Below are 23,160 nucleotides of genomic sequence, written 5' to 3' on the forward strand. Positions count from 1 at the left end.
TCTTCATACAAATTAAGGCTCTGCAGTTTAGCGTCAGCTTTTCCAAAAAACTTGAAATATTAATTTTTCATATACTGCAAGTCAGTGAAGCAATTTTAGCATCAGCCTTTTCAACAGCCAACATTCCCACCCACAATTTCTTATTAGTAGTTTTAGTTTTTTTTATTTTAATTTTCATAAGAGTTTTAGGTTTTGTTGGAACTGTTATAGAAATGTGTTTAGTTTAGTAAAGGCTTTAGTTTGTCGTTTCTAAAAAAAAATCCCACTCATTTTAACTCAGAAGGTAAATAAAATCTGTTTGACACTGTATGATTCAACAACAATAAACTGAGTTACAGTTGAATCTACACCTCCCTGAAACCATTTTAACAAATCTGAGCATTATGTATTATTTTTAGATGAATAAAAGTTAAATCTCAACTGTAGTGAACAATGTACATCAGAGTTAAAGTTACTCTTGTGACCACTGGGATTTCGACTGTGGCTTACCATTTCCATTAAGCTTTAATTATGGTTAGAGAGGCAAGTATTTCTGACGTTTGCCGAGGCCTTCTCATGAAAGACATTAAAAAAAAAAGAAAAACCCATCCCTTCATTTTTTTATTCTACATTTAATATGATGAAAACAAGGCCCTGTACAATCCACCTTCGCAGTGAGTACAATAATTATTTTACAATTTGTACACATTAGAACATGGTGCTAGACTGGTTCAACCCATTCAAAATGCAGTCGAGAATGAAAAAAAAAAAAATATATATCCTCTTTGAAACCCGCACATCAATGAACCTTCCATTCAAAGAGAGGAGATAAATCTTTTTGGCCGATCATACAGCAGGCCTGAAGTGAAAAATGTGTCATGAGAGACCAAACACCATTTATGGAGCTTTTATGTGCGTCTTATACCCCCAATTGATCCATTAGATAAAAGCATGCTGTGAAGCTACAGCTCTTGATCGCTCTAACCACTAGTACAGACCTGGCCAAAACATTGAAAATGGTATTAAATATTTCAGCTATGTGAGGTGCAGTTATCAGACATTAAAACAACCTCAAAAACAGACATATTTGCAACATAAATTAAGCACTCTCCTGTTTTCTCAAGTACTCAAAATGTATCTTACGGCTGTCGCAAACCAGGTCTGTACCAGTTAACACTTTGTCCTCTTCTGCACGTTTAAAATCCTCTGTGAGGAAAAGGCCAAGAGTGCCTGTCAACCTGTACAGCCATCAATGTGCCACAGAAAAACAAACATAACACATTGACATCAACATTTAAAACAGGGGAGTGAATTCAAATGTTTTCTTGGTCTCCATGTAGCCGCATGTTTGCTTTAACATGTTTACGCTCGTTCTCGACAGCACGTAGTCAATTGGCAAACAGGCCCGCCCAATTCTCTCCGAAGGCCACAAGAAACATGATTTTGTACAAAACTAGATCCCCTCTTTTCATTTCTCTCAGCAGAAGAAATCTAATATTGCTAGAAAACTTCCCCATCTTTTGCATGATTTTTTTTTTTTTTTTTACACATTTTATGGAAGAAAAGTTAAGCTTCCCAGTGTTTCCCAGAATCAACGATGAAAGCACTTCCAAGTTCGTTCGTTCAAACGCAATGCAGTCCACAAAAAACAAGGCTCTCCGTTTCTCCCAACTCGATGTTAGCTTTCATTGAATTCACTTGTTTTATGCTACGTAAGTGTACACTTTGCGGTCCTCTGGTGTTCGTGCCAAATATTCCCTCTCAATGAGTCCTTCAATGCGCTTCTTGATGACTACAGGACTAGGGAGGAATCGTGCTCGCAACTGCTGCGTGACCTGAGGAGACACCAAACAGAGTAACACAATCAGTACTCGTCATTTTATTTCATCTTGTTTTATATCTTTGCTTTCATTTTCTGTTCCTTTATAACACCAGATGGTCCAATACTGTGTCAGGTTGTGGTCAAAAGAAAGAACATGTATAAACTATATTTATTGAGTTAAAGTGGGAGAGTTATCTATAGTAAGACTTCAAGACTCAATTTCAACTCAGATCCATCCCTTGCCCATATTTCCTGGCTGAGGACCAGGAGGGTCTTGTAAATCCTCAAGTTCATCACTAGGGGGTTCATTATGTCCACTATGCTAATGCGGGACCAAAATGGAACCGTGTCAGCTGACTGACCTCTGCTACTAGGACATTGTGCTGCATCTTCTTTCTGGACTTCATGATGCGAACGATGGCAGCTTCGATCTCATGCTTCCTGTCGTCGTCCACTTTCTGTCGTGTCTCCTTCCTCTCTGGGTCCGACTCCCCCTGTTTAGCGGCCACTAGGTGGTGCACAACAAACCACAATACATGCAAAAGACAAGTAGTGAGTGTGAGTGCTTTAAATAATTTCACTGTGATGAGGTCAATGGTACCATTTTCAGTTGTTTACAGTTATTGCAGTACATGGAGCTTAAACACATTTAACTGTTTAGTGACCCTGAGATTATAATAGTTTAATGACTTTTCCTGGTATTTAAGGCTGCAATGTTTTTATTAAAACAATCTTTTATGTCTTCAGAAAGCACCAGACTAACACAATAATAATGCATCAGAAATGAAAAACAATATGTTGTGTAAATGATCAGAAAACATCCTATAAACATGACGATTTTGAGTACCTGTCTGGATCTTGACTCGGTGCAGTTTGGAGGTAAACTGGTCATTGACTGTAAACACATGGCCGTTTTCAATCTCCTTGGACTTGGGCTCCTTGGTGAGAACTCTCTGTGTGGGCTTCCCACAGGCCAGAGACTGCAGCGCCCGCACCAACTCCCTCTCTGGGATGTCTGTCTCCTGCTGGATCTCCTACAGGGTGGAGAAATCAGGTTTCAGGACATAATTAAACAATAATCAAGACATGACAAAGAAGAACAGGTATATGAAACTTGTATGACAAATGTCTTATCCAGCTGATATTGTCCACTATAAATCACCAGGATGTTTGCGTTTCTGGGCATGGCAAATTGTTTTTATGACACTAAAGGAACTGTAACATACTGTTACACTGTGTAAGCAGAGCTTTCCACAAGTGCTGACTGCCGGCCAAACAGCCGACTTCTTATTCATGTCCAGCTGGCTACTGTTTTCAGTATTAAGTTATTGCTAATGTAAAGCGAACATTTCCTATTGCTGCAGCTTCACAGTAAAAGCATTTAACTGGCAAAACATGACTTGACTTTTATTTTGAAGTAAGCTAGTCACAGGAAATGCAATGTGTTTGTTGGTGAGCTTGACCACTATCACTCACTAAAAAAGTATCTACAAAGCAAAATAACAGTCGTTTTCAAAACCTTCTGACAGCGGATCAGTTTGAAATATTGCTGTGAGTGATGGAACAAGAAGCAGGGTGACATGCTGCAGTTGCACTTTCAACTTCTCAACTCATTTGACTTTCACTGTTCACAGACTGTGTGCAGAATAAAATCAGATCACAGCTGCTCACAGAATGATAGAAAAGGGCAAGTAGCTATTACCTGACTTCTTTGTTAAAACATCAACAGTTTGTTTTGCTGCCTCCAGTATTCAGTATTCTATACCTGCTTACTGCCCAGAGGTGTGGAGTACATCAATAGAGAAGAAAAGGAAGAAAATCAACAGACTGACAGGCTTCTTTAAGTCAGTCAGTTGATCAAGTTAATCAGAATAATTACACTGCTATAATTGAGATCAGTATATATGATGCGATAGTAGCCAATATGACACTAAATGTAGTCTTTTAGGGCCTTCGGACTCCCCTAGCTGGCTACTACTCAATATCCTTAGGGAAAGCCCTGGTGTAAGGGCAGTGGGGCATTAAGTTGTGTACCTCAAAGGTGGACTTTTCTCTGTTGTTGAAAAGCATAAGGATGGTCATCTGGAAGGTGGAGACTTGCAAGATGTGCTTCCTGGTGTTGGAGCCGGTTACCTGGGCTCCTCCTACTCCGACTTCTGACCCATCCTCCTGTTGAGTGTTGGGACCAAAGATCAGAATCTAAAAACATGATTCAAAATGCCTTTCACAAGAAATCATGTTTATGGAACTTCAAGTCATTAACTATTCTTAACACTTTGAAAACACCTCTACACGTTGGAAACCAAACTAATACTGTGGAGAACTGCACTACTGAACAATAGACCAATGGAAAACTTGGTCACCTTGTTATTTTCCATTGTTCATTCACACTATAGATTAAATTGTTTATGTTTGTAATCAATGCAACACATAAACTGTCCTATCAAACAATACTTCTAAAACTGTTCTATGGTATAGTTATAGCTCACAGTATCTTAGAAATGTGCTGATATTCCATTTTACAGTGGCACATACCTTTTTGATGGGACCATAAAAGGTGGCGTTTAGATCTGCAGAGCCCATATGGTGCTGCAGGGTGAGTTGTCTGCCGCTGTGCTTACCAAGATAAAACCTACAAGCAGAAAGAGAAGAGTAGCTCTAGGTCAACATGTTTGAATAGTCAATGTAATGGTAACAGACCTTGACAAAATAGCACATACTGTATGATAATTCTATTTCTACTATTAAACAAGTTATAAAACCATTCACACACATAATTAATACAGCTCTTATTCTATGTTTGAAGTGTACAAGTGACTAACCTTCTAAAGACTTCAAATGCATGTCGCGGTGAAGGGGGGATGTTGCACTTGGGTGTTGCTGATTGTGTTGGCCAGTATCCCGTGGTCAGGACTCTCACAGTGAGATCAACTCCTCCAAGTGACACCTTGAGTTAGAAAGAAGTCGCACAGTCAGGTTTCAGTCTACACTGATGTCATTACACCCTGTAGCTCACTGCTATTGTACACTGATTTGTATGGGTGCAGTGAGGTTAGAAACAGATTAAAAAAAAAGACAGAAATTAATTAGACCAAAAAAGCAAGAGAAAACTGCCTGATAAATTTGTTATAACTGAATAAATCCAACTGGCTTGACTAGAACCCTATCTTTTACTAACACAGCTTTATGACTGACTGACTGACTGACTGACTGACTCACTGACTGACTCACTCACTCACTCACTCACTCACTCACTCACTCACTCACTCACTCACTCACTCACTCAACTCACTCACAACAATGCATCCCTTACATTTAAACAGTACATTTTAACAAAATAGTAGTAGCCTACTTGTGAAGATCTATAGCCTACTGCTTTTTTCAGCCTGGTGTTTGGCTGCACTGTGTAGAAAAAGGATTTAACCCATTTAGATGCACTTCGAGGACAGTGCCACAGCACCGCTCTCATCAGCATGTGTGTGTTTGAGAGTGTGACAGAGAAAGGGGAGAAGGTGGTGAAGGTGGACTATCGCATGCAATGTTCTCATTTATGTTTTAAATATCTCTTAATTTTCAAATTATAATTTAAATATTAATTAGAAAAGTAGGTTTAAATACTTTTTAAAAAGGGACAGTTTAGCCAACATTAGATCAGTTAGATTCTTCACAATGCAATCATTCAGTTCATTTGACAGAAAGCATAAGTAGCAAAGTATCAAATGAATTATTCATAATTTATATGCTATTATACAAGTAATATCCATACTGGTTTAAATAAACAATTAGTTTTATGGTATTCCAGAGTTCACTAATTTATTATCTGCTAAACATGACTCACATTTGCTTCATCAAACTAGAAGGACGATCAGATACAGTGACAGTGATAGAAGCCATGTGACAGCACAAGCCAGAAATCAGCAGCATGTATTCCCACAGCTTGGATAATTAGGTGCATAATTGTTTTCATGTAACAGAGCGACGCCGCAATGCTCAGTCAGTCAAGCAGCCGTGTACTGATTACAGATAGGAAGTGGGCTCATTATTTTTGACAGAATGAGTTGTGCTGTGTATCGTCTCCTCACCCCAGTTGTCTGTAGATGTTGTCTAAATTCATCCATGGTGGTGTTGGAGATGCTCATATCCCGAAACATGCCCTCCAGTTTAGAGGTGAACTGACAGCCGCACTCAGTCTGAGCAATGAAGACAAGAAGAAGGATCACGTTTAGTTAATCAAAAACTGTTCAAGGTAAATCAACATTTATACGGTGGTCAACAAATCTTTGTCACAGTGACAAGTGGCTACAGCCCGCCAACTGTAAACTTCCTCCATCCTTAACTTCCTGTGTAATTGAATAAAGCTTGAATCCTTACCATAGGGGGTTTTAGATTAAAGAGATTATGCAAGGCGTCTCTACAAACTCTGCTACACCTTTTAGTATGATGATTTTTTAAATTGGATTGGAATGGACTCAGGAAAAAAAACACCATAAAATAATTTGAGCTACACAACTTTGTCATCTAGAGGCTGAGCGTTTTTCATTCAACAAACACCTTGAATGAAATCTCATCTTACTCAAAGGAACACAACTTGGTTATATCACACTCCTGCTCACCTTGAGCTTCGAGATCATGTTCTTCTCAGAGTCATCAGAGACGCTCTTGTTGGTGAGCAACCTGCGGGCCAGATGCTGCTTGTAGTACCTCTCAAACACGTCCTTTTCCTGCATGAAGCGGAACAGCACCATGGCCTTGTCCAGTATAGACTCCACCTCCTGCTCTGTCAACTGCACAAAAAACAAAATGATTTAGGTTACATAAGATGGTTGAGTCAGTAATCTGATAAACCCCCTGGACTCCCCATTTCCCAGTGAACTACTACGACAGGTTACACATACCAAATATATTATTATTCCCTACTTTGTAAATAATACAAGAAATAATCACACTCCTTATTTGGCATTAAATAAAAATGGTTTTATGGTTCAATGGAGTATCGAATCCTAAATCCAAGAATATGGATCAATTAATGGGCTCACCCCTTTTACTCCTTTCTTCAGTTTGTCATCAATGAAGAGAGAGAGGTACTCAGGCGAGCGAGAGTTGAGGTTAAGGAAGTACTCAAAATCGCCTGCGATAGTTTGCTTGAAGAGCCGGTCATTATTGAAGGACTCCAGGAGGAAACGGTCGAAACGTGACTTCAGGTCCAGCAGACCCTGCAGGAAAGGAGGCAAGGAGAAAGGGATGAACGTGGATAATACAGCAGCAGTTTGCATTAGCAATAGCTTAACACAGCAATTACAAATCCAACAGTAGCTATGGCAAAGGAAAGCCTGTCTGATTAGAAAAGATTCACGCTGCTGTCTATAGGAGTACGGTAAGATCCTTAGGAGTGGTGCTGCAAATCAAAGAATTTTACACAGGAGCTTCAAAAGTACTGAAAGATGAACATAACAAGACTTTCAAAAAAAGTTCCTTCCTTCGTTCCTTTGGTTGTCTGAATGACATCACACGTTATTCAGTACAGTGCCACAACACAGTGAGGTTGAGGGCAGAGACTATTATGGTTTGTGGCAACAAACGTAGGAGCCAGTGCAGTTATCCTCTGCTGGGAGGTTAGGGAAGTACATTTTGGTCAAGTCTTGGCACGCTATTGTGTGCCAAGACTGTAGAAATTACTCCATGATCTCAAACAAGGTTAGATGTTAGGACTGATGTCTTTTTCTCTCTTATTCACCTAAAATATATGTGGTTAGGTTATAGTTTCAACAGAGCATGCCATGTGTACCATCAGATCTGCCTCCTACTCTTGCAGCAGCAAATTAGTTGAAACTTTTACAAGATGTTCCTACAGATTCACAAGACTGAGCACAAAGTCTCCTGATACACCATCGTCTTACCTGGATGTAGTCTACGGGGTTCTTTCCCTCTCCCTCCTCTGACACGAGGGCTTTGCCTTGCTCCCGCAGGTATGAGCTCATACACTCACACATGGTCTTCAGCCCATTGGGGACCCGGCTGAACAGCTTGTACATGCACGCCAAATCTGTGATGGATATGCATGAATACACACACACACACATATTAGAAATCTATTTCTACAAACTGAAAAAATGACTGAGCAGCTGAGATCTGCTGAAAAAAAGAGGTTTATGCATAGAGTGAACTAAAATACCCCTGAGCATACCATGGTGAAAATATTTTCTTAGGTGCCCATCATCACTGAAGCTACAGCACTGCTGTCCCAGTTTTATTTCAAAATTACATTCTTCATATCTTATCGGTTGTGACATGAGCAAGAGGAACACTGTGACTGCACAACTGAGCCAGTAGAACATATATATAGAGATATATAGAGATATATATATCTTTTGGAAGTGACACTTGACTACTAACTGTAGCTGGTGTGGGTTTCATTTTCAGTGGTAACAATGGGACTAAATAACCAACTTCCAATGCTAAAGCCATGAAGCACAAGCAGCACAAGACTGCAGCACTCTTACCGTCTGTCTTTCCGTTTTTGAGCATGTGGACCAGGCCAGAGTTCTCCATTTCTACTATCGTCTTCATGTGTTTGGAGATGAGCTCACGTTCCACCACCTTGACAATAGGCTCCTCTGTAGATTTATCCAGGCAGTGCATTACCCGCTCAATCTCCTCATTGATCCTGGCTTCTACTTTCTTTATGTACACACTGGCACTGTTTTCTGCAAGGAACTTTTGGCTCTCCATCTGTGTGAAAACCACAAATGCATATAAAATGTAAATGACTGAAATGTTTTTCCTTTTTATTTTTTTATTTTTTGGGCAACTTTTCACGATTCTAGTCTTCTGCCCAAAGAAGTTCTGAGAATCATCTGTATTTACTCTGTATTTTATTTATATGGATAACAGAAAGAGAAGTTGTAGCCATGGTAACAACTAATAAGGATCAAAACAAACCATAAACAATGAACAGTCAGGGGAAAGATGTTCTCTCACAAACCTGGAAAAATTCTGCAGACATTTCTAAAAACGGTGCCTCAAAGTCTTCTTCATAGACAGATCTCCCTTCAAGCCCGAGGATCATTAACATTTGGCAGGCATTTCTAATGGCCCCCCTGGTGGAGAGGAGAAGCAGACCAAATGTTAAATGCAACGCAAAAGAAAATACAAAAAACTGCTGTTTAAAATGGTTATTTCTCACTTATTAAGACTGCCAACTAACTTTTGACTATATGTTTATTAAAAAAAGACAAAAAAACAACACACCACAGTATGAGACTCAAATCCACAATTATAAATGTCAGAGACTGTTTCAATGAGCATCCCAGCAGGATTAATTGTAGATGTACAGCATTGTTTATGCCAAAAGCATGCAGCCTATCCACAGCTGGTGACTAGTGATTTAACATTTTCCTTAATTTGACTAAATATGAAGAATGGGAATTACATTTTCTTCCCAAAATGAACTTGTCAACATATGGACAACTCCTGGAGTACAGTCAGAAAGCCCTATCTAGTGCCAGTGTTTGATTTTTCCCTTCTGGGCTGCTGTAGAAACATGGTGGACACCATAGAAGTCAACCAGTGGCATCTGTAGATATGGCTCATTCTAAGGTAACAAAAACACAACAGTTCTTTTTATTCTATTTTCAGGTAATTATACGCTAATGAAAACTTAGTTATGAATATTATATTCCATTTCTGCTAATAGATCCTCCTGAATGTTACACACTGGACCTTTTCTCTTATGGGAGACAATAAGGTAACCTTAATCAACTGGTAATTAATTAGGTCGTCATGCAATCAATCGTGTTTGAGAGTTTTTGGCTACCTGTCCACCACCTCCCCCTTCCTCTCGCGTGCGATCATGTCCAGCAGGGTCTGTCGGAGGTGGTCTCTGATGCAGCCATAACGAACCACCTGATCCCTAAAGATGATGAGCCCCAGGTTGTAGACATTTTCTACATTGTTCTGCTGTACGTACACTCGGTCCTGTGGAACAAACACACATTATCAAGACAGATTTAATGGACAACATTGGATATATCCATTTCTACCCAATGCTCTTTTATGTACTTTATGATTTGATGGCAAAGTGGTTAGTTTGACTTCAGTATTACTTCCTGACCAAGTCTTCAGCTTTCATATATCTCACTTATATATTGACTTAACAACTGAAATATTGCCAAGGTCACTTTTCAGACATTTCTAAAGCACACCTAATGTTCTTTATTCTTCAGTGATGATCACAGAATTCACAGTTCAGATCGTATTATGGTTTTGAATCCACACACATAAATAATAATATAATTGTGTGTAATTACAATAATAATAATTATACACTATACAGTATAATAATACAATGATTCGTAGTCTCACTCAAGGTCCTTGCCACAGAACTATCTGACGCATCACGAGTAACACTGAAAGCTGCAGTGTCACAGACAGGCTGAGCTGCTCCGTGAGTAGCTGTGTGTTGAGGGAAAGGCTGCACATATTTCTGAAGTTGATGATAAGCACGCCCAGTTTCCCAGTTACACCAGTAGAAATACCAGAAGTGGCAGCCTACGGGATTTCACTCAATGGAGGCGAAAGCAGCGGTTTTTAAATCAGTCTCTCTTATCACCTTCACATACGTGCAGAACTGTGTGGGGTGGTCTGTACGGATCACAGATCAACTATGCTCGTTGCACCAACAGTGATGATTCAACAAGAACAACAGTTTCAGGTTAATTTTCAAATATATATGTTCGTCTCTGTTCATCTATATGCAAATATCACATTTTCCGCTGTTATCGGTCGATGCTGTACAGACATATCAGTATCGGTATCGGCATATATGTTATCCAAAATACTCCTGTATGAAAACTGTAAAAATGTATTGGTGACACCAATGTATTTGTGTTACTGTTAATCCAGCAGAGTGCTACGATTTACAATACTGTGAAAGCAGCAGCTCTCAGCAATGGCAAGTAGAAATAGTTGACAACGTATATGTTAAATTTGCCATAATTGAACATGTTATTTGAGTTAATTTTTTTTTAACATATTAAAGAATGTTTAACTTAAATATTCTTTAATAAAGTTTTTTGTTTAAGAAAGCGGCTGAGTAAAGCATAGTCATTAGGTGAACAATCCACATAGAAAAGGTCTATTTTTGATCCAGCTAAAAAACTATATTGCCATGTAAGTAATGTGTGAATTTTTCTCCTCTAAAATCAGCATCCATCTCGGTCGGGCTCTAGTGACGACATATATAACTCACTGCAGTCCATTAACATGGGCGTCAGAAGTGAAAATCTCTCCACACAAAGTTTAGTCCTATATTAATCTAACTCACAAGAAGTAAGCTGTTGGTGTAAGCCTGCTATTGGCCGACTATTGCAGTTGGCATTCTCTCCTCACTCTTCTGGCACTGCGCTAAAAATGCAGTGTGGAGATAGGTCTGTCTATGCGAGACTAGTCCTGCATAGACCTGTTAGCAGGCTCTGAAAGTGAGGTAAGCCTGTCTTTGTCTGAACACAGGTTGATCAAGTCACAGTCACTGGTTGTCATGTTTAATTTGAGTAATTTAATGGTCTGCCTCCGAAGAACAAGAACCGCTACTCAGGAAAGGAGCAAGAGTGAGGCTAGGTGTCAGACCGGCAGCGACAGCGTGTAGAGCCAGAACATGAGAATCCTGGGAAACAATGACTACTCACCATATACATCAGGATGTCTCTGATCATCACCATTGCTGTTTGATGGTCATTCCAGGCCTGATTTAGTGTTTGGAGGAAGTTATTGTTTAGGGAGTTAAGGACATCTTCTCGTACCTTTGGGGGAGGACAAACACACATGCGTGAGGTGGGCATACTCGGACAACACAGTGTCTGACAAAAAACATGAAAACTACTTGTTTAAGAGAACAAAATGCTCCTGCACCAAGATCATACTTTGCTGTTTCTTTAATACCTTTTCTCTACTAGTCAGGCAAAAAAACAGCTTGATAATAGTCACACTGCAGTGTGACTCAGCACTGTAAACTCAACGTCTCTGTAGAGTAAGATTCTTAAGGGCACACCGACCTCCCCTTTTTTTCCCTTCTACACAAAGATGATGAATTATCACTTCTGCTCCTACTAGTACACAAGATCAACCCTCACAGACTCACTAACATCTTCTTATACAAACACACACATCTAATGTTAAGGTGCAAGACAGAAGCAAACCATAAATCTCAACAGGCCTTCGAATTAAAGACTTATTGCACACACTCATTGCTTACTTATAAAAGTAACTCAGGTTAATATTGCTGTTATGTTAATTTCTTTTGTCAATTTCTAATGGTGCTAGTGCATCATATTAAACAATAGTATTAGAGTAATATACACACAGTTTAATGAATATTCTAAAATAATAATCAGAGGGATGTGATGCACTGCTGCAAATAACTGTAGTAAAAACAGGAGTATGATATCATTCATTGGGTTTCTAGAAATGAGATATTGTGGAGAACACTGTGTATACATTCTTCTTTGTGTTTTTGAAATCACAGTGGGAATAGAAGAAGTTAGATTAGTCACAAAGACCAGAAGTTTTGTAGAAAAATATTTTTACAGAAAAGTTAAGCTGTGGATGAACTGACATGCATGAATGCAGGCAGAATTTTAAGCTCTTCTTCGGCCCTTGTCTAGATGACATAAAAGGGATTTTTTATTTAAAATTTGCCGGCTGTCCTGGCTGCCTACTCAGCACACAGCAGCAAATTGAGCCAAATGTGTCATTGTTAAAAGACATTTTAAATTTCCAAAGCCTGTCAATAATTCTTAATGGCAGCAATTAATAGGCCTAAAACAGTGACTGTCTCATAGGAATAAGTTTACAGTACATATTTAAGATTTAACAGATCTATCTTTGATTTGTTTGTAATACTTTTGTCTGGTTGAGGTGTCTGAGAAAAGTTTGTAGATATTTGGGCTGCGTGCAAATCATTAGTGTCTTTACATGAAAGTGATATCTGGATCACTATTAGATAAAAACACGCTCAGGTGTCAGATCCCTCTTCTTTGAACTGTTGACATTCCCTGACTGCTAATTTACTAAACCTGCCAAGTTGAGAATGCCTTTAATTAAGCTGTAAAACCACCTGGCCGGTATTCAACAGCAGGCTGCTGAAATATTGCTCATTGGGTATCTGCACACTGTAAACTCAACAGAAGCACTTACTACAGATATCATGGGCAAACTTAATTTGTTACTAATTATATGTAACAAAACAACAGCTTAAGAAAAAGCCTCACTGATGGCTCCACTAACTTTTCAGCAGGAATTTGAAAATCTAGTTACAGGATGAGCGTTGGATTGCAATGTTTTTACACAGACTGCTGAGAATAATCCAATTCACTAACATCTGGCATGTCTACCATTTCACTTACAATGGATTTCTCCAGTTTAAATGAATCCAATAAACATCCAATTTGAGAAAACAGTTCTCTGTCAAGGCATCATTGAAAAACATACTGTTGCACTCCTGAATTACACAAGGCAAAAACTGTTTTTTGGAAAGTAGCTGACAGATGACCAACCTTGCACAGAACAAAATTACAACTCAAGGACCCAATCCACAAACCTGAGCTCTTTATAGCCAGTCACAGAAATGAGGAATCTGTCAAAGGGAGGACTGAAGACTCCTTAAAGAGTTTTACAAATCTCCCATTACTCCACACTTGAGTAACAACCTCTGAAATTGTACTCCCCAGCTTTCTAACATCATTTTATACTCACGCACCCCCATAAGGGTGCTCATGAATGGAAACCGCTCATGTTTTCTGGTATTACCTTTGTTTTGCAAGAACGACACACAGGCCAAGCACTAATATGAATCTTATTATGAGACCTATGACAGATTCTGTTTAGCACCAAGTATGCTACTGAAAACAGGCTGTCCATCTTAAATTCAGCTCTGAAACAGCCCTCAAACTGTTAGCATACATCAACTATAATTTCAGCATTTCTTAACTGAGACCTACTCTTAGATCTTCACACACTAACATATATTAAAGACATGTAGAGATAATAATCTGTTACGAGTCGAATATAATTTAAACCCAACAGAAAAAAGGGCATAAAGTATGTTTTAATTCATTCTGCGAGCAATGTGTCATCACTTTAAGTGTCCAATCAACGAAGCTTAAGAGGTGCACCGTTCTGTGTGTCATAATTCCCCTTCATAGGAGAAAAGAAGCACATTTGCTTGCTGAAGATACAGGTATATTTTCATGCAAATCAACCTTATTTTAGGTGAAGACACAGCAAGCAATTACAAAATTGTAAAGGAATTACTTATTATTTACTACAGGAGTAATTACCTTGTTATGAATGTCAAAATCTATGTAATCCTAACAGGTCCTGCCAAAATAAACTCATTGCCTAATGTCCTGCAAATGGCTGCAATCTGTGTTAGCCTTACTTTGTTGATAAGGTGTTCGGTGACGACCTCCCGCAGGCCCGTGTACAGCTTCTCTCCATGTTTGTGGAGCACCATTGTGTAGGCGTTCCTGTATAGTTCCTCGAAGCTCAGGCCACTGTTGTTCTTCCTCTGAATCTCCTGGATGGCATTCTTCAGAAGGTCCCAAATATTGTTGACGTATTTCTCATCCATTGTCATCTGAAAAAGGAAGCCAGTAATAAGTTGATGCTTTGTTGTACCAACACAGCACACTCCCACCTCTGTGTGGTTTTGTCCAAGGATTCTTTCTGCATTGGGCCAGGGGACGGGGTGCAAGATAATCCACCTGATTGGTCCCCATTCATAACCACAAGCTTGGTAAAAGTCTATACTTTATAATCATCAGTTTACAATGTTTCATTATTTAGCCAGTAACAGGGCATTGCATTATATATGAGAGCTCTGATCTGAAATTATAAGGGGGTACTTCCTCCCCTGCTGCGCACACTGCGTGTAAAAATCTCCCTCAAACATTTGCTTTAATGTATAGATGATTAGGGCTGGTATTTGAGCCATGGTCGGCGTAAGGGTCTGCTGATTATAACAAATGGGGCAGGAATTTTACTAATCCTGAAACAAAGAATAAATCAGGGGAAATACAGTGCCTAACATTAAAAAGGTCCTGACGTGACAGCTATGTTAACAGCTACAAGGACCAGCTCATTACCAGCTCATTCTGAATCCATGAACAGGAGATTTGTAACTCACACAGAGAAAAAGTCTGACCGTCAGTGTCACAAATCACTACGCCTTTCTGAAGCAATGCACATCTATACTGATTGAGAATTGAAAAATGAAGCTAATACACAAGACTGAGTTCAATTCAAGAGTGTGTTTGTGAGCCAAGAGACACTTTCAGTTTCTTTAGAAACTACTTTGATACATCTGGTACACTGATTCTGAGGTAAGTTGAGTTCATTCTGTCCTGTTAACTCTCTCTGTCTCTCTCCGGTTACTTAAAAGCCAATTAACCCACTAAATTATTGGGATAGTAGTTAGGTAGTCTTCCCCTTAAAGGATAACGGTCAGATTCAAATCTTGCAAAAAGAAACTGTACTAAGAAAACCTACCTCTCTAAGTTTTCAACTTTTTAAAAGGCAACAGGAGAAAAACACAGTTCTGCATGGTACTAAGCTGTGGTGCATAATTATATCATGATTCTCAAAAGCTTTATATTTAAGCAGCTCTCCTCGGCATTCTTGTGGACTCTTATTAGCTTAATATGTGCCACCGCTGGTGAGGAGGAACAGCGTGTGCTCCTTCTCAGCAGACAAGCCCAAACACATGCATGTCAAGATGCTGCTCTAACAGCACGTCTCTTTTCAGGACTGGGCCACATTCAACAGGCACACATAAGTAAAAGGTCCTCTCTGTAGTAACACACGGTAGCTAGGTGGCCACTGTCACTACCACACGACTTGAAATTACTCAATTGCTGACAGAGGAGTAACAAAACAAGTGTGTGGACGCTGTACAGTCTCAGTCAGCCAGCACAGACAGGCTGACATTTCATTTAAAGCAGAATGAGGTCAGTTCATAATGAGGTCTTTCAATGACTTGCAGACAAAGGGAGTGCCAGGTGGACGAGGAGGGGGATCCTAAATCAGACTTTTAACACTGAAACAACGACAGAAACCAGGTCTACCAATAAATATAACCACTGATGCAAACCCAGAACTAGTATTAGGTCAGCTGGTTTGTTTTTTGTTAGCCTCCATCCACAGCTGCTGTAACGCTGCTGCTTGTTCCTGCACACAGCTGGACATCTAACTCACAGTTCAGGACGCATACATGCAGAGCTCAGACACACGGACGCTGTGCATTTCGTAAAGAAAAACCAAAGGCAGCCAAAACAACAAGTGTCAAGAGCCAGGGCTAACGTTAGCATCGGCTAGGTCGACAGATGCAGTCTGCTATCTAGCTATCGTTTGGAGAGTTGTGAGACAGTTACACGTCTAAGGACAATAAAAGTGATTCATTAAAACTCCCCACTGAGCTGGGAATATAACAGAGCAGACACCAAACCAGCCGACCGAGAGTGGACGTCTGACGGGTGCACTTTGTTTACGGATAGTCAAAAGTCTTATCTGCTGCTCAGCTGGTTAGCCTGTTAGCAGGTAGCCAGCAGCCCAGACCACGGCGGTCGAGTCCCCGTGTGCCCGGCGGACAGAGCACCTACAGCGGGGAGCACTCACAGGAAAGGCCCGTATCCTCATCTTGGTGTCCTTCTTGGTGCCGCCTTTGCTGAGATTGGACATGGTTGCCTCGTCCTTTGGCTCTGTATTCACATGAAAGTATTCTCCGGGGAGGGACGGGGGGCGACGACTGGTTTATGGAGCAGCCGACGAGCTTTCTCTCGACCTCGCAGCTCCACGTCCCGACACCGCGAGTTTATTGTTGACAGCCAAACGCCAAAACCCCGAGAGTTGTTCATACAGCAATGGCGGACCACCTGCACTTCTCACTGCGCAGAGCTCACGCAGTCCAAGTCGCGCGAGAAATTAATAATTTTCGGAGCGGTTTTCTCAACTTTACTTGTTGTCACCTGTACCTGAGGATAATTTAAGATTTATCACATACATATTACAGATATTAGAGCTTTTAATCAATACGTGTCTTTCCTGAACTGTAATTCGACACGTACCTGCTGTTGGTAGTATTTTCTGGAAGAAGTAGACTACTCAAATTATTGTATTACTTTAAAAGTAGAAGTAGTAATCCCACAATGCAATAAAAAATAACCAGTGGTGGAAAGTAACTAACTGGAGTGGCTGTACTTGTAGTACATAGCAGAGGAAAATATTGTTTTTACTCCTCTACATTTAACAGCTTAACCATTTTATACTTGTCAGCAGGGTTGGGAGGGTTACTTTAAAAATGTAATCTGGTACAATTACTAATTAACTAACCTAATCCAACTATGTTAAAGTAACGTAACTCGATTTCTTCCCGTTACATTTGGATTACATCAACACCAAATGTGCAAATAAAAACAAGAGAAAGGAATGATCAATAAGAAGTATTGATGTAAGTGTTTTCTATAAGACAACAGGACAATGTGACCAAATAATAATTCCCATTTTTACTAATTGTAACTGTAATGTGATTACATCTGTAATGGATTCAGATATCTTTTTTCGGATCCTGAATACATAACTCGGTTAGATGTAATCTGTTACTCCCCAAGCCTGCTTTTCAGATTAAGATTTAATGTACATTAAATCTTAATCTGAAAAGCAGACCAGTTCCTAAAATCTGATGTATTGATGGATATACATTAAACATTAAAGTACTGCTCACATCTTAATGAATCAATGACAATTATCTAGTAAGCCTAATATTTTCAGGGGCCATTCTGGATGATGAGCAGGCTACTTTTACTTTTGACACTGTCAGTAGATCAAGTTGCAAATGCTTATTTATTAATAATTTTGAATGTTTTCTTACTGAAAGGTACACCATTACAAGTAAAAGTCCTGCATTCAAACCTGAAATAATAACAGACAAAGTGTACTTATAGTATCAGAAGTAAACAAAACTCTACTATATACTATACATACTCTATTATATACATGTACATATTGAAAAGTAAAATGTTTTCTTTTGTTTCATCTTAATTTGGTGTGATTTGGTTTGTTTGGGCTGATGTGACCAACTGGATGGACGCCTCGCTCCCTGAATCTGTTTGTGTTGGTACAGTACTGTATGTTTGGGATGTAAGTGTTAGCTAGCTTAGAGCTAGCCCTAGCTTTGTTTTTATTGGTGCAGTGTATTGCATAACTCTGCATGAAAAGTCTTGTTTATACTTTTATGTCCCTCTTCTGAAACTCATAAATCAAATGTTACTTCCACATAGAATTTATTGGTTCTCTTACAAACTGGATTAGAGACGCCAAATGTAATGATTTAAATTGAAAAAGACGTCCTTTTCGCTTTGTTTCTAGCATAGTTTATCTTGTTTCACGTCATGTGTCTGGTAATAGGCATCATATTAAGGGACCCTTGTGAAATTCTTAAAATACACATATTCCCAAATAAATTCCTGTTTGTTTTAATTTTACATCACTTGGTTGTTTTCAGGAGCTCTTGGCAAAGTATAATTTGGGCGTGTCCTCACTGGAGCCTCTTCTTAATAAGTGTCTGGTATTGTACAAACAAGTTATGATAACTTTATTTCAGCTACATGCAGGATGTAGAGAGATTGTTGATTGCATGGTATGAGGAGTCAGTAGTGAACTAAAGTAGATTTTTGCCCTCAGGGCCCCCAGTGTGTTAATCTGGCCATGCTTATACAGTATCAGTATGTGGGAGAGGCCAACTGGATCAACAGAGATGCCACTGTGATGACTAAATCTGTCGTCTAATGTCACCTGATATTTTCCACAACACTTTCATGGTGAAGTAGTATTGTATGGTGAGTATGCAGTTCATTGAGTGGTGTGTGGTTGTACGTATTACAGACAGTAACCAAGAAGCCTTTCACCAGATTTATTCCAAGAAAGAAAGAAAAAAAAAAATCAAAATTTCATCCATTTGTCTTGTCAAAAATTGTCCTTGTTCATTACATCTGAAGAAGACCACCAGCACTCAGAACTCAACAAAACAAATAATTAACAGATGACTGGATTTAGTCCTCAGTACAAGCATCATGTATACATTTCAGATTAGTTTGGGTTCCTATTTGTGGTAGAATATCATATGCATATCCTAAACACACGTATAGTTTTCTTTCATCCCCTCTGTCTAAAAGTCTACGATTGGGGTTGTTCAAAGATGGCATGACAAAAAAAAAAGAAAAAAGAAGAGAACAGGATGCAACCACTTTAAATACATTACAGAATTGAAATACTTCCCATTGTAATAATGACAGACAATCAAGAAACATTTTCTTTTAAAACTTTGATATTTACAGCAATTATACTTTTGCCACTTTTAACAATTATGTCACAGATGATCATTACAATGACATTACATCACAGGTTAGAGTCCTGCTGTTCTGTGATGATGGGAAATAGATTCGGTTCATACTTCCTGGATGAGCCCTGGTCGTGATGTATATCAGAAAAGTTTTATATGAACACAGCCCTCGACTTCACTGCAACATTAAAGAACAAAAAAAATAAAAAATAACTGTAGGTATGCCTGTTTTTCACTTTGCAGCTTGGCCAGGAAGTTCAGAATGTCTGCTTGGCACATTTAGCCCTGACTCTCTAAAACAAACATAAAGGGACAGATACACACGCAGTTTAGAAAAGTGTCCTAGCTCTGGACTCTCAAAAGCATTTTAGGATTAAAATTGTCACAGGCATTTGCATTTTTTTCAATGGAAACGTCATGATCAAACACTTCAATGCCTTTGGGAACTCAGAACTAAAGTAATAACTTAACAAGAGGCATAGGTATTTACATAGGAATCTATGTAACGTCACAGAGGCAGACACTTCATATTGCACATGAAAAAGGCAGGTACGTATGAAACAGTGGTTTAAAAATAATAGAAATGGGAAAACCCACGTGTGAGAGAAAGAGCTTGAGAAAGAGATAGAGAGAGATAGAGAGAAAGAGATAGAGTGGCTCTTCTACAAACACACTGGTACGCCCTTTAAGAAATTTATCATAAAAAATATTCATGAAGCCAGACCGAGGCAAATCAAAGGATTTCATCCAGTCGCGCTAATGCATATCCCGATGTAGGTATAACACATACATCAAACCACTTTGCTAACCAATTAACCTTCCTCCCTAATGCACCCTCCTGAGACCCTTCAAAGAAAAACAATATATTTAAATCCTATAATTGCCATATTTTTGCTTTCATCTACCTTCACCAGCATTATCAGGGCTGTATAAAAGACGACATAATTAAAGAACTGCTTGCAGATCACTTGAGGTTTATGTCTGCATCATCACTATCAGCACCAGCTTTGTAAGGACTCCTAATACCAAACATTTGATCTGAAACCAGCTACCTCCACCCCTTTCTCTCTCACTCTCTCTCTCTCTCAGTCTCTCATCTACTCACCCACTCACTCAGCCTACATACAGTACAGTGGTGTCCATTTCAGAAGTTTCTTTTTCTGCAACTATTCTGGTGGTCATCTTAGCCTAACTCTGCAGCATTTCCTATTTTAAACATTGTAAGGTAAAACTAAATATGGCATATTGTAACACAAAACCACATAGCCACCAATTTTTAAAATGTTTTTTGTACATGAGGCACAATCTGAGAACTTAACTCTAATTTTCAAACATTTCCTTTGGGATGCAGCAATAGTCAACTGTTGATGATTTTAGGTAAGAGTCTTTTCTATGATGGCTACATCTCTAGTTCCTTCTTCAAAACAATTTTCTGAGCGCATTAAGAACTGAAAAATAAATGCTGTTGTGTCTGCCTAATATCCACAGGTAGTTGTATACATAACTTAAAATAGAAAGAAGTGAAATGACATGAGATCTGAGGTCTCCACACAGGTATTTCACAAATATACAACTTCTGAGCATGGTGATCATTCAGTCAACACACTGATACTCAAACTATGTCTATAACAAATATACAACATACATACTAAACAGACTCTTTATTTAAATTTTCATATATTAAAAGCTCTAAGAAAGGCAGCAAAGATGCGCAATAAGGCAGATCCATATGACACACTCAATGACACACTCCATATAACACGCTCTACTCTGGCACATTTACACAGACAGATGAGATGGATCTTTTAAAGGGCTTCGGTTGCTCTCTATCTAAAGTGGTTTATGAGGATATCAGTAAAACTAAAAAGTAAGTGAGAAAGGTGCAAGGGAGAGGGTGAGAAGAATAGTGAGGGTGTGTTTTAGGCTTTTGTTTGAGATGTAGATGCACACTTTATGCAGTGACATGCAGTTAAAATGCAGAGGGTGTGTGTTTCAAATGTTTTTTGCATGGAGTGGGGAGGGGGTTATGGCCAGGGATCTGTGACTCTGTCATTGATCAGTGATTGTCAAATTGTCCCTTTAACACCCCAAGAAACGGGGTAAAGTGAATCAATACACATGAGGGTTATAATGCTGTGGAAGTAAATGAACTAAACCTCAACCTGTACAAGTTCGTGGATTGAATTAATTAAATATACTTTGAAGAGCTGAATACAAAAATCTGTTCTGATGGTATAAAAATGGACTGCATTAATTTCTTAGCCATGGAGAAATCGACGAGGATAAAAGGAATAATACATGAGGTGTCCATACAGCATGCATTCATAAGCATCAGGTGAGGGACAATGGCAGCTGCTTGTGTGTGAACAAAGCCGAGCCATTTAAATCAATATAAGCTATTATGAAACATTTTACAGAAAGTATAGCACTTTATCTCACTGTTACATGTTGAAGTAGTCTTTTTCCAAAAAGAATGAATTGTTTTTTTTCTCTGGTGTGTGTCTGAACAGTATGTGCATGTACATAAGTGTGTCAGTGTGTGTGTGTGTGTGGTGGTGTGTGTGTGTTTTTACAATCGTAATCAGGATCAGTACTCTATGAATGAACTTGTGACTTGTGGTTAAAAACTTATTTTTCCAGTATAGCTGCTGAAAAAGATAAAGTCACCACCCTCTGCTTTCCTGAACTGGAGACACAAGCAACATGTAGCATCTAATCACTGAACCGGCTCAGGTGAATCCACTCGTTTCAAATCACTTGTCTGATTCAATTAGTTGGAAACTTTGTCCTGTCCATTCTGCATGGCCTGCTAAGCATCTAAGTGATCGACAGCAGAGACATCCCTCCCTCTTAGGTCGCTAAAAAGGTATCCTCAGCCTCTTATTGGACCACAGAAAACTTCAATAAACCATCAGCTGCCCGCTGGTGTCACTGGCCCCGCCCTCCTTCTGCATCCTCAAGGCAACCATTGAGGCAGTGGTCGTCGCTCCCGAAAGCACCCTGGGACTGCAGCAGCTCATATTCCTGGTCCAGGAAGTCTAGGCTGTTGTTGCTAGGCAACCCACGGATGGTGAACTTGTGGGACACTTTGGTCCACTGCTCCCGATTTGCCGCTACTCGCTCGTACAGCTCAGTGGCCCCAGGAAACAGTTCAGACAGCAGCCTAAAAGGACAGAGGTGGCACATGAGTAGCGGATAGAATTGTGACTGTGCATATTTTGTATGATACACCAAAGAAGTCTGCAGATCTTATTTTTCATGAGGCAGGTGCGTAGGAATGGGATGAGTATCCAAAAGTACAAAAGATAAATTCCCACATACTGTCTTAATTAACATTTATTTGCAATGTTTCAGTACCAGACCATCATCAGGTACTACACCTAATGATAATATTAAAAAAACACACAATACTATAATATGATATACTATTACTACCACTATTATAGTATATATATTTCAGATATTATGACTAGAGGCAGCTCATGTACACCAGTGGTACCATAGTTTGAGAACCAGTACACCGGAAGAGCTTCATTGTCCCAGACTAAGAATTTGCCTAAAATGTTTACAGTCCAAAATAAAAAAAGTGAAAATTATCATTTAATTACATATATTCTTTTGACTTCATTTATTTTACTCTAATGTCTTGGGTGTCTTATTGTATGCTGTGTTATATCATGTGCTTGTCAAAACATTTCATTTAGTTAAACTGCAATAATAGATTTTTTGGCCACTTGGTGCAACAAGCTGTAGATACAACACTGACACGGTAGCTTATAAAGTTGATACGGCGAACAAGCAAATAGTTTTTTATTTAAGTATCCAGCAGAATCAACATTGACATTTTGAGTTATATTTTAAACATGACTCTTTTGGCTCTGTTTTGATCTCTACCAACTCCTGAAGGGACTATCTGGTTGCTAAATGCTCCACCATGCTAACCAACTCGTCTTGTGTCTGTCTGCTGTGA

General features: G+C 39.1%; 2 protein-coding genes across 3 annotated transcripts in view; both read right to left on the reverse strand.

Moving 5' to 3' along the window:
• Positions 1–595: 595 nt before the first annotated feature.
• Positions 596–16,746, reverse strand: cul3b (cullin 3b). 2 transcript variants are annotated; one of them, XM_035679987.1, is made up of 16 exons: positions 16,469–16,746; positions 14,235–14,432; positions 11,485–11,598; positions 9,615–9,775; positions 8,784–8,898; positions 8,302–8,530; positions 7,699–7,844; positions 6,838–7,014; positions 6,415–6,585; positions 5,884–5,991; positions 4,624–4,748; positions 4,337–4,433; positions 3,836–3,970; positions 2,649–2,835; positions 2,164–2,309; positions 596–1,814 (listed from the first exon to the last, which is right to left on the reverse strand). In XM_035679987.1, exons 1-16 carry the CDS (start codon positions 16,529–16,531, stop codon positions 1,683–1,685), a joined length of 2,304 nt encoding a protein of 767 aa, XP_035535880.1. In that variant the 5' UTR covers positions 16,532–16,746; the 3' UTR covers positions 596–1,682. The 2 variants fall into 2 exon arrangements, with proteins under 2 accessions (XP_035535880.1, XP_035535879.1); XM_035679986.1 differs by having other exon boundaries at positions 3,836–4,000.
• A 4,925-nt stretch (positions 16,747–21,671) lies between these two features.
• The window catches only part of LOC118341544 (cGMP-dependent 3',5'-cyclic phosphodiesterase), a gene marked incomplete at its 5' end in the record, with an annotated part of 137,077 nt that continues 135,588 nt past the window's right edge, over positions 21,672–23,160 (reverse strand). Inside the window, 1 exon segment of the mRNA XM_035679818.1 lies at positions 21,672–22,353. Coding sequence (XP_035535711.1) covers positions 22,119–22,353 — 235 coding nt within the window.

Source organism: Morone saxatilis, unplaced genomic scaffold, assembly GCF_004916995.1.
Source record: "Morone saxatilis isolate NCDOM2014 unplaced genomic scaffold, NCSU_SB_2.0 Contig8, whole genome shotgun sequence".
Taxonomy (NCBI): domain Eukaryota; kingdom Metazoa; phylum Chordata; class Actinopteri; family Moronidae; genus Morone; species Morone saxatilis.